Source organism: Sebastes fasciatus, chromosome 19 (assembly GCF_043250625.1).
Source record: "Sebastes fasciatus isolate fSebFas1 chromosome 19, fSebFas1.pri, whole genome shotgun sequence".
NCBI lineage: Eukaryota > Metazoa > Chordata > Actinopteri > Perciformes > Sebastidae > Sebastes > Sebastes fasciatus.
The window spans coordinates 17,158,185-17,170,739 of NC_133813.1; the positions used below are offsets into that span (position 1 = coordinate 17,158,185).

At 40.1% G+C, this 12,555-nt stretch overlaps 1 protein-coding gene across 6 annotated transcripts in view; it reads right to left on the reverse strand.

The window, feature by feature from the left end:
- The window catches only part of tnksa (tankyrase, TRF1-interacting ankyrin-related ADP-ribose polymerase a), a 102,474-nt gene extending 90,934 nt beyond the window's left edge, over window positions 1–11,540 (reverse strand). For 4 of the 6 annotated variants that reach the window (XM_074618833.1, XM_074618835.1, XM_074618832.1 and 1 more), the window contains exons 1-3: window positions 10,983–11,540; window positions 8,529–8,644; window positions 5,372–5,480 (exon numbers count right to left, since the gene is read on the reverse strand). In XM_074618833.1, the coding sequence (XP_074474934.1) occupies window positions 5,372–5,480; window positions 8,529–8,644; window positions 10,983–11,493 (736 nt within the window). In that variant the 5' untranslated portion in view covers window positions 11,494–11,540. The remainder of the gene's footprint in view (window positions 1–5,371; window positions 5,481–8,528; window positions 8,645–10,982) is intronic. The other 2 variants (XM_074618836.1, XM_074618834.1) reach the window with 1 other exon arrangement.
- Window positions 11,541–12,555: the final 1,015 nt, after the last annotated feature.

Here is a 12,555-nt window from a genome sequence, read left to right on the forward strand (position 1 = left end):
CTTGTATTTTGTGTTTCTACTAGAACATGTTTACATGCTTTAATGTTAAAAAAACAACTTAATTTTCATCATACTGTCTGCCTGAATATACCTGTATTCACCCTCTGTCTAAAACGCTCTGTTTTAGTGCATTTCAACGGAATTGCGCTGCTAAGCAACAGTTTGGGTCCATGTTTACCCCTGTCAGCTGATGTTATTTACATACACTGCAACAGGAAATAAACTGAGACACATTTAGAATGTTTACATTTAAAACCGTGTAATGGTCTAAATATTGTATGTTTGTGACATCACAAATGACCAGAAATCCTAACGGCTTGTTTCAAACGCACAATTTCTGAAAACGAGTTGTGTGTATTTCTCCGTATATTGAGCATTTTGATAGTTTAATAGTATTTATATAGCACTTAAACCTGCTTTATAATATAAAAGACCTGAAAATCTTACTTTTTATAATATGGGACCTTTAACACTTCCTGCAGCTGCTTCACAGTAAAAGCCTTTCTATGAATATGGCTTTTAGTTGGTCAAAGTTTACATTTAGACATGTTTAGTGGCTTGTTACACAAGCTAACATTTAGGCAAAGAGCTGCAGGCACTTATTTGGGCAAAAGTCAAACCCCCACCCTACATAATAAAGAAATGGAACTGTGCTGTCACTGAGAAAGCAGAGCTGCAGCAGAGCATTAGCCTACAAATAAATATAAAAAAACATCTGAAACTGACCAGCCCGGTTGCAAAAAAAAAGGTGTGTGAATGACACGGTAATGTGCAAGGCAAAAAGCGTGCAATAAGAAATGCCATTCTTGCTTTTGGCGTGTCATTTGTACACCGTGTAGTCTGTACTGACAGCAATGAAAATGCAATCTGCGTAAATATGCTACGTTCAGAGCTAGTGACGTAGCATAAAAAGTGAGCAAAACTTCTTCCAAATAATAAACAATAGGCCCTTAATAAGATGGAAACACTTAAAAAAAAAAAAAAAAACTTTGACATCTCATTAACCTTACTGACATCTTACTGTCATTCAAGAAAGGGTGATGTCTCAGTTGGCCTATATGGACATATCAATAACCAGTAAAATGACACTGCAGATACGGACGCAGTTAAACCGTGTACTGAACTGACATTTATTGAGGCGGGTGGGTTATTAAACTCAGAGCCAATCGTACGGCTGCTTTAGGATTTCCAAGATCTTCTTATCCCAAGTTTGTTGATGAGATTTTCTCCAGACCTTGAGCTCCAAGACATGCAGGTCTGGTAATGAGAGATTAATTTCTCACTCGAGTTGTGTGAACACCAACGAAGAGGATAGAGCGTTCCGTCATGCTGAGCTGAAGTTACTGTCGAATCGGACATGATTTGACTCCCGTTCTGCTGCCAAATACTCTAACCTGGCAGGATGACAGACTACCACAACTCTGTCCAATAAACAAGCCATTAGAGGTCATGTGGTTTTTTGTTTACATGCCACGGTTTGCCTGTAACTGAGCAGTTAGGACAGAAAAACCACCACAAAAATGCAACAAAGTCAGTTTTTCCTTTTCTAATTAACACCAGATAAAAAAAAGACTTATGGTATGTTGTGATTAAAACCTTTAATACTGTTTGGACAAAAAAACAAAAACATGATTTTTGTGATTGTAGAGGTCCATCTGTGTGGTTTAACCTCACCAAAATGATTAGGTAATGGTCAGGCAATTGTTTTAAAGCTTTACCGACTGGACCTACGCACTGTTTTTCAGCACTCAAAGCAAAAGATTATGTCGCCACATGATGGAATCAAATCTAAACTAGAAGTGCACTCGGAGAGCGCAGACCTCCGCCAAGACAGGTTTCATGTACGCCGCTGCCCGTTGCGGCACGTTTTCCACAGCATGCCGAAAGACTTTTCCTACATCGATTGGTTTCAGATCATTCCATTACACTATGAAAATCAACTGTCAAACAACCCAACGCTGACATGCACAATATATCAAGGTGGATATTTAGTCTTCTTTATGTTTTGTCAGTTTTCTACACACACACACACACACACACACACACACACAAGGATTTTCACATCCAGGACATGAGAATAATGATAGAAGAAATAGTTTCCGTTGTTGCCAGAGGGGAGTCAAATGTGTTGCTTTTTAGAGTGCGAGCAGTCAAGGTGCCAGCTTTTCAAATTATCTCTCAAATTGGTAATGTGACCTGAAAAATATTTGCTGTCTGAACTGGAAGCGAATAACGTATTTATCATCCTTTTGCTTCACAAAATGTGTCGGACTGTATTTTCAGAAGGTTGAAGTGCTCCGACGCGACGGCACTCAGTCATGTTTACTACTGGGCTTATCGCACAACAGTTGGCTGTGTCCTTCAGTGACACCAGCCCTGTAATGTCACCATAACGTTGTTGTTGTTGTTGTTGTTGAGTGCAACTAAACCAAGTGTGGCCTCTGAACAGTTAGTGGAGTGTTTGGATAAGTGGTGGCAGCAACCTCAACTCCCATTGCATGTCCTGCTCCCTCTCCAAAGAGCATTTCAGTATTTTTATCCTACATCCCCTCTTACCGCATTCACCTTCTTAACTTCAACTTATTTAGCCGCACACACTTGTTGTTAATCACTCTTTTCAGCCTGATGAATGCCACCTTTTACATGAGGAGGTGTGTGTTTGTGAGATTTGATCGTAAGCAAATCAACATTCTAAATCACTACATAAGGCTGCTTGTTCTGCTCCATATGTGGGGCAGGTTTTGTTCATGAAAACAAGTAAGAAGAAGAGCTCAACACCGCAGAGCTTGAAGTCCCGCTGTCAGGTATCATCAGCTGCAAACGACATTTCATTAGACAAACACATCTTGCTAAAGCAAAGCGGTTCATGACTTGAGATGGGAGGCTGTCAAGGTGATGAGACAGTCGCAGAGATGGACACTATACAGTAGATGATGTTGCACTGTCAGCTGTTATAACAGAGGATGATCCTGGACAGAGACCTGCATTAAGACCCTGAGGCAGCCGTGAGAATTTGCCTAGCTCTAATCTCTATGAAGAGATATCTGCATATGAATGCAGAGTCTGTAGGCAAGGGGACAAGATTTTGGTATAGGGAGTGTTCTGGTTTCTGTTTGTAGTCCGGGTAAGTACTGACCGATCACGTTTGAGTGGGATTTGGTTGAATGCAGGTAAACAGTCCATGTGAAGAGCAAAAGAGAGCTTAAAGTTAGCTTGTAAACTAGCTACTTGAATTTTGGGCTGCTACTAACGATTCTTTTCATTGTTAATTAATCTGTCGATTCTTTTTTTCAATTAATTAGTTGTTTGGTCTATAAAAAAAAATTTCGTTGGAGTTATTCAGGCGCAGCTTCTACATAACAAATGCAGTCCCATTGGCATAGTGGTCCAAAAGAAATAGACAATGTAAGCATTAGTAGAAGTATTATTTGTAGCTTAATTTAGTGACAACTACAAACCAGAGCCTCAATTTTTTTCTTTTCTTTTTTCCAATAGTTGACAACTAATCGATTAATGGATTTATCATTTCAGCAGTACTTATTGTGAAACAATCAGGTCATAGATGTCGTCTCTCAACTCCAACTAATGCTAATCGGACTGCAAAAACAATGACCGGCGCACGAAAGAGGAAGTCCGGATAGCCGTTATCTGGATATCTGCTGGCTAAACCGGAACCCCAAAAATATTGTCCCTTGTCCCTAGAGGCTAAATCATCATCAGACCGATAGCTAATGTGTTCCGAGATTGGCCTCGCTACAACTGAACGGTATAAGATGCCATGCCGATATAACAATACAATTATGAAATCAATTTTTTAGATTTTGGTATCATATCTAATCTCAAAATCAAATTAATGTAGATTAAGGTACAACAGTGCAGAGAGGCTATCGGTACACGAGAGGTCTGAACCACTCATGAATAAATAGATCAAATGCTAAACATGAGAGAATTGGTGAATGTTCAATCCAAGAAGGAACACTTTCGTAGGAGTCATTCATGCCCATTGAGGCGAGGCCCGTTGAGTGCAGAACTGAAAACAAACCCACTGAGAGATTCAGTTTTGCGAGCAGCCGTCAAGCTGTTAAATCATCCTGAATCATAACATAGCGTGTCATCATGCTGAGTTATGTCAAGTCTTTGTGTTCTTTGCACTGCGGTGTTTCAAAATGAAGTTTTCTGTTGTGTCTAGATTTCCTGTCGTATTTTGTAAAGTGCCCTTTTCAACTGCTTTTACTGTCGAGCACTGCTTAGATTGAAAATCTAACAGCAAGCACGAACAAGTCAAAGACAATGTGTGCACATTAACAGACAACGAAGATAAGTTATTTTACCTCAATTTCAGTGTCATTCCTAATTATTGATGAATCAATAACTGGTGTCAGGCCTGACAACAGGATGACGTGTGCACACAGTGAACATCAGAGCCCCCCACAAAGCCCTCTGCTGCTATGCAGTCATTCAGGGCCCAGACATTCTGCAGCAGCTTATTGTAGACATAAAAATGACTTTTCCTCCTCGTTGCTCTCAGCACTCCAGACTGATGCCGGCAGCAAGGTGACGCCGGCTATCATTGCACTCGTTCATTATAGCCACTCGCACTGAGTAATGCTTTTACATTAAGATCATAAAGATTATCCTACAACTTATTGCTCAGATGGTTTTCATTGCCGTGGCGTATATCTCGTCTACTTCAGATTTTTCTCCGGGTGCAGCCGGTGTCCTTTCTGAACCGAGACTGTGGCGTTGTTTCACTTTTAAAATGAAAAAAACAACGTCGGTGAGAGCTCATATATTGTTGAGACAAAGAAATCAATGCTCTTTTGTCCCCTGTGTGGGCTTAAGAATAGGCAGTAACACGGTAATTGCAATTTACAGCATATTTGCTGCTTTATGCTTAATGGAAAATAATAGCATACAGTCTGTGGGCAGTTTATTATAGTTTCTAATATTACTGTGATTATACAGAACTCCAGATTGTGACTTTTGGAGGGTCGGGCGAGGAGACATTTAAAACAAAAAAGGTACACACAAACACTAGACCTCAAAACCAATAGAGAATTTAATATCTATAAATTCCCCAACAGCAACACCGCTGCAAATAATGAAACATATTTAGCAATGTCACAGAACAACCACTGACTTTTATTGCACCCCAAAGGAAAGATGCAACTCCGGTAACCATTGTGGCCCGTGGCCAGTTCGGTCTTACTGGGTCAACAGACGCTAAGAAAAAAAAGGCCACTAGACAATTTATTATAAAACACATTGATGCTTTCTACGTAATCAGACATCTTGTGATTCAGTTAATACAAAAAAAAACATTTATTCAGCCCACAATATTTGCAGATGATTTGTGTTTTTCTGTGCTTACCTATACAGACGTCTATCTTGCCCTTGATGGCAGCTTCGTGGAGTGGCGTGTAGTTCCAGTTGTCTCGAGCGTTTGGGTCGGCCCCCTGACACAGCAGCAAGGACACCACCTAGAAACAACATGCAGAACGTTTACTCTTTTATTTGGCAAAAAACATCAAATCCCAGGTGCTTTCTATCCCCATGGTTGTTTTTCCCCCTACTCAAGCCGGTAACACTGTCTGAGCATTGATAACCTACAGTAGTAATGATAGTTAACCTGTATGATAGACCTAAGATGCTTTTCACCACAACCAGGGCTGGGTATCATCTGGACTTTTTTAGATACCGGTGCAAAAACAATACCTGAATTTTGGCAGTGATGCCAAAATTATACTTATTTCCCTACGTTAGATTGGGGAATGGCCTTTTTTTTCATGTAACAGAATCTTCTCGGTGCATCAGTGTTGTTTTGTCAAAAGCATCCATTCATAAATTTCACCTAGAACAGATTCTAAAAGCAACAGTTCTGATCAAAGAGTTAGCAATATATCTAGCAAATGGTTCTGGGTAGAACCTCAGCCCTTCATTCTGAAGATTATTTGTGCATTTTGAAATTTGCCAGAGGGGTTGTCAGGCACCTTGTTTCAATAGTGAAGATCGTAGATTTTGTAAGCCTTGCACAGCCACCCAGTACAAAAATCACACTTAAAGGTTCAGTGTGTAGTATCCTGGCGGCATCCAGGGGTGAGGTTGCAGATTGCAACCAACTGAAACTTCTCCCGTGTGCCATGCGTGTAGGAGAAATGCGGTGGCCAACGCAACAACATGAAAACACGAATGGCCCTATCTAGAGCCAGTGTTTGGTTTGTTCATTCTGGGCTACTGTAGAAACATGACGGACGGCTCTGTGAAGAGGACCCGCTCCGTATGTAGATATAAACAACTCCTTCTAAGGTAACGAAAACACAACGATTCTTATTTTCAGGTGATTATACACTAAAGAAATCATACTTATTATTAATATCATATTCCATTTCTGCCAATAGATCCCCCTAAATGTTACACACTGTTCTTTTAAACCAACAAAAAACAAGGAAAACGACCGCTTTCAGAGGTGCCACTGTGTCGTGGCTGAGTGATTGGTTTCAGTTTGGACGGTGTTTACTCTCATCAAAATGCTAATCATCACTGTGATCACCCAGCTGCATTAGCACGGCGCTGTTCCGACATGGTCGCAAAGTGCTCTCGACGAAAGCTCTAAAAGCCTCTAAAACAATCGAAACTGTAAACATTAGATTGATCACTGTGGTTAATGGCCAGAAGGACAAGAAGCATTAGCACATCTGTCACAGATATTCCGAAAAACATCATCATGCGTCGGCGTGACCAGAACATCAAAGCAGTGGCAATGACAGTTTCTCAATGTGGTCTTTAAGGCTGACTGTGCACATTAGAGTTTACGGGCAAACAGAGCGGATTTGCATGTTTGGACAGAATAATCTTTTGCTCTCATAAAAACACTGATTACAGTTTACTCCTAAATCAATTCTGGGTTTTACCACCAAGGCCAATTCTTGTGCACAAAACTGCCTTCTCATCTTTTTTATCACCAGCAAATCATTTACATTCTACTAAAGGATTAACTTGTTTGTTCCAAGCAGGATATTGGAAGAGTGGCGCACTCCCTTATACTGCACTCATGTGGATTTGTGGATCTTCAGCATGCTTGCTCGCCCAGAACAAATGGTATCATACAACTGAACCAGCGTAGTCGTGGTGTAGGAAAGTAGAAAAACACACGTAGATGGTTCCATCTTCTATTTTGTGAAAATCCATTTTTGTCTGAATTAGAACTGCCCCTTCGTAGTCGATAAGTCGACTAACATTTTTTTAAGGGATGCACCGATACTGATAGCGGACCGACACTGACTCAAATAGATAGATAATTGTGACAATGGGACCGATCTACACAATTCTGTTCAATGTTTGTATACAGCACCATGCAACAGTGTCGGACATGTTGGGTTTATTTACTTTTTGAGAGATCCTTTATTGATTTGTTCCGGAAGAGGATTCACTCGTGTGGAAATAACTGATTTGATTATCTTCCACGTAACTCCCCAGATCCACATTGTTTGAACCAATCCAACAGCATCCAATCAAGTTTCAGGAGAAAACCATGAAGAACCAACATTATGTCACTGAGCGCCAGTTGGATCCAGTTACTCTGCGGTTAAAATGACATTACATTTGGTGAAGAGCGCATATGGCTTGTTTAGGACTCGAGATCTGAGTTGGGACTCAAAGTGCACAAACTTGAGATATACTTTGTGACTTGCAAAACAATGACTTGGTCCCACCTCTGGTAGCCTTTACCCCATGAAATGTCAGGAAGGTATACAAAACGGAGACCGCCCAAGCCTAGTATATAGGCTTGAATTAATAAACTGTAAATATATATAAATTATTTTGCTATACATTGTGCTCTTGTCTCTTTTCTAAGTGTGTATTCAACATAATACCGTATTATCGCAATGAAATGTACTGAAAAAAATTCAAATGTGACACAAAAGGGCAATTTATTATTTTGGCTGGTAAAAAATATGCTTGGCCAGCGGATTTTTTTCATCTACCAGTCACCTTGGCCGGTGAGTCAAAAGGTTAATTTCGGACACTGTTTGTATACTATATACAGTATATACTGGAATTTTAATTCCTGTTTAATTTAAATTTTCTTGCTGCATTAAAAAGATTCACACTTGCATAGTAATTCCTTTTAATTTTGAAGATTTTTTACCAAGTTGCTGATATATGGGATTTATTATTTTAATAATAAAAAATAATTCAACCAAATTATATGTATGTATGTATTTATGTGTTACATTTTATTTTACAAAGTTAAGAAAGCAAATGCTGAATGACTTATTTCCAAGCAACTTATGATCACATTTCTGGTAAACACAAGGTCTAAAGTGCTGCTTTTGTGTGATTCTTTGAGGAGAAACTCAGTTTCACAGATTTGACGATTAAATCAACTAATCGATTAGTCAACAAAATAGTATGAGCGTGAGTCGACTAAAAATGGCTTTTGTTGAGGACAGCCCTAGTCTGAATTGGAGGCACAAACCTCCAACACGAATGTGGCCAAAAAAACGGGCTGCTGTGTAAAGTCTCACCTCGGAGTGACCAAACGAGCAGGCGTTGTGAAGCGGGATCAGACCCCCGTCATCCCGTGCGTGCACGTTAGCGCCTGTCTGAAGCAGGTGGTCCACCACATCTCTCCGCCCAAAACCTGAGAAAAGATCAGAAAGAGGAAGAAGGAACAAGGAGATTGGTGTTACAACATTTGAACTGTGGTTGTCCATTAGAAACTCTTGCACATAACTTGTTTGTGTGCAGGATTAAATCAAATCTGCAACTTTGAGAGAAAATTGAAGAGAGGTTTCCAGACATTCCTAAAACTCTGATTCAGTAATGCTTCAGGCTGCCATCTCTGTTTTCTATTTGATGCCTGTTTCATGTTAATAATTAATACTAAATTGTCTTTTGGGTTTCTTCCTATTTATACATTTTGTTCATTTGTTTTGTGAGGCACATGTGGCAGCTGTTTGGGGAAAACGGCGTACAAGTGGAGCTTGTTATGTCTTCACTACAAAACGTGCCGTGGGACTTGAGAGAATCTGTTCATTGTTCAAGCTGCTGAGGATCATAAAGGCTTGAGATGTAAAACAGCTGTGCAAGTTTTTCTTCTTTTATCTTTTTTTATTGTCTGCACCGATGACAGAATTAAAAACAGTCAAGTCTTGAGATGAAGAGCTGGAGTGAAGATGAGCTTGTTTCATAGCTGTGGACCATAAACAAGTACAGTGAAGATCCAAACTATTGTTGAGATGATTGAGTCCTCTCTATGTCATGTTTGTGGCAAAATTGGCATTAATAGATGAGTCTGTCCTTGGTTGTTTCGTTGCAGGCATGTTTGCAAACCTTTTGAAGCAATTTTGGCAAATTTCTTTGGCCAAAAAAAAAAAAGCTTAAAAAGGGGAACACCACCTAAATTAAGAATTCCACTATGTTATTTCCATGGCTTCGGAAAGTTCGATCAATATTTGTGAACATGAGCTACTCTCTCTTAATTGTAGTGTTCTCAATTGTGAAACAGAAAATGTTCCCGTATACTCAGAACATTCCCCTGGGTGCTCTCAGCGTCACCTGTAACATCTCTCCCATTCATTGTCTATGGAGCGGTTCCACACTTTATACCCTATGACATCACAAATTTGAGTTTTAGCACTCTCGTTTTTGGATTTAGGAGAGAGTTGTTCATGTTTACTAATATTTTTGGACGGTCTTAGACCATATGAATAACATGTATGAATTTTGAAAATGGGCGTAGTTCCCCTTTAATGCAAATGCTCACCTGCCGCAGACTGTAAACTGTATATGGGTCAGTTTTTTTTACATATTCTGATCAATACTTGTAAATTTTGCAATTTGGTGTTGTCGGAAGAGAATATCATAGACTTTTGTCCTTGTGAACTTTATTAATTCGGATTCTGTAACATTAGATGGCAGCGATACAAAAGATGCTTCTTCTACACTGCTGGAAATTATCAAACTAGAAGAAGCAAAAACAAACTAATTACTGTACAATATACTCAAAGCTTTTCAAAGCTACTCTGTTATCTTGTTATCATGATTTCATAATACTGGTACCCTGTTTTAATAGGACTTTAAACCTAGACAACTGAGAAAGGGAGATAGGGAATTTGCTTTAGACAACAGAAGTAGCTAAACATTAACTTTTTTTGCTTGAAATAATCAGACTAATGTTAAAGGGGACATATCATGCTCATTTTCAGGTTCATACTTGTATTTTGGGTTTCTACTAGAACATGTTTACATGCTTTAATGTTAAAAAAAACACATTATTTTTCTCGTACTGTCTGTCTGAATATACCTGTATTCACGCTCTGTCTGAAATGCTCCGTTTTAGCTAATTTCAACGGAATGTCAATGGAATTGCACTGCTAGGCAACAGCTTGGGTCCATGTTTACTTCCTGTCAACTGATGTTATTCACATACACTGCAAACAGGAATAAACTGAGACACATTCAGAATGTTTACGTTTAAATCTGTGTAAAGGGTATTGTATATTTGTGACATCACAAATGGACAGAAATCCTGACAGCTTGTTTCAAATGCAGAGTTTCTGAATACAGGGTGTATGTATACGATGTGTATTTCCCTGTGGATTGACTGTTTATATTCTTTCACAGTATTTATATAGGACTTAAACCTGCTTTATAATTTAAAAAAAACATGAAAATCTCACTTTTTATAATATGGGACCTTTAAATGGTACTATGGAAAAAATAGGTTCAACTGTATGTTAAATGAAATGTTTTAGAAAATAATTCAAAAGGTTTATTTTTCTTTTATTGGTGAATGTCATACATTTTCTGCTGATATTACTGTTGATTGTTATTCTGAAAACTGTTGCTGTGGTAAAACTAGCCTAGCTCAAGTGTTTATTAGCTAAAGGCTACTTTCTGGTCACTCCCACACCATCATTTACTATCTTTAATGCACCCCAGCTGCACAAAAAGCCTGTTTAAACTGTTATGTTTACCTGCAGCGAAGTGCAGAGGAGTGGATTTGCGTCCTGCCATGTCTTTTGCGTTCACATTCAGCGCGTCCACGAGTTTCTTCACTCTGGAAACATCCCCGTTTCGACAGGCTTCAAACAGCTCCCTGAACGCCCCGTTTGCACCACCACCTCCCCCGCTGCTGCTACTGCTGCTGGCCGCGTCACCGCTGCCCGAGTCGGGCGTCGAGCCGGGGCTGGTCCCGCTACTCCCCTCGGGGGTGGTGGTGGTCGGAGAGCTAGCGCTACTGCTAGTGCTGCTGCTGGCGGCGGTGGAGAGGGCCAGAGCTGGGGAGGTGGTGGGAGAGGCTGGGGCTGCCTCACCGTCAGCCTGCTCCATCGCGGCTCCGCGGGGAGGTAGGGGGGCATCGTCGGCGGGTGTCGGCGGAGAGCCAGGAGGGCTGCCGACGGGGAGAGAAGACCTGCGAGGCGGAGAGGACTGCAGGGAGTTTGTTGTCTGCTGCTGCTGCTGAGAGGAGCGACGAGGCGTCGCCATTTTCACAACACAACAGGTCCCCACTAGCAACAGACACACTGACGATATCCGGCCCAGGAACGTCAACTTCCGGTCGGGTTTACTGGGATTACAGTACAGGCTACATTTACTGGAATAAAAGTTGAATTAAGCTTTATTTATTGGGATATTAGGACAACTTAATAAGTAGAAACATTTTTATGCAGGATTACACGGACTGAATATCTTGTAAAATGTGTTTTCTTGCCCTTTCACACAAATGTTGCCTATATTATATTACAAAATGTATATAAATATAAAAAATATATTTGTAAATATATAAATATTAAAAAAATATATATATATATAAAACCAGGGAAAAAAAGTTCGGAAACTTGTGTTTGGTCGATTATTTCTCTGTTGTTACAATGCTAATTGGCATTGTATTTTACATGGTTGGAAAGCCTGTTATTTACCTTCACAATGATGTCCAACTTGTAAGGATCATGCATTTGTGGGATGAGCAGCACAGCTGATTATGTGGGAGAGTTCAATCATCCAATCCACCAAACAACTCAAAACAAGAGTCAATTCCAACAGGAGAATACACTGTTTACCATTGGCAGAGCATTTTGGCAAAATATGTGGGCGCTACCCACATAATCAACTGTGCTGCTCATCCCATGATCCTTACAAGTTGGATATCATTATGAAGGTAAATAAACGGGCTTTCCAAAGATGTAAAATACAATGCCAATTAGCATTGTAACAACAGAGAAAAAATCCACCAAACACAAGTTTCCAAACTTTTTTTTCCCAGTTTATATACTGTATATATATATATATATAAAAATCTCCCTCTCACCCTCGTGGGGTGGTATCTGTGTCTTCCTCAAGCTTGGGTCCTCTACCAGAGCCCTGGGAGTTTGAGGGTTCTGCACATCTTAGCTGTTCCTAGGACTGCGCTCTTTTGGACTGAGGCTTCAGATGTGGTTCCTGGAATCTGCTGGAGCCACCACTCTCCCAGTTTGGGGGTCACATCCCTGAGTGCTCCTACTACCATGGGGACCATGTCGGTGTTGACCATCCACATTTGTTCCAGCT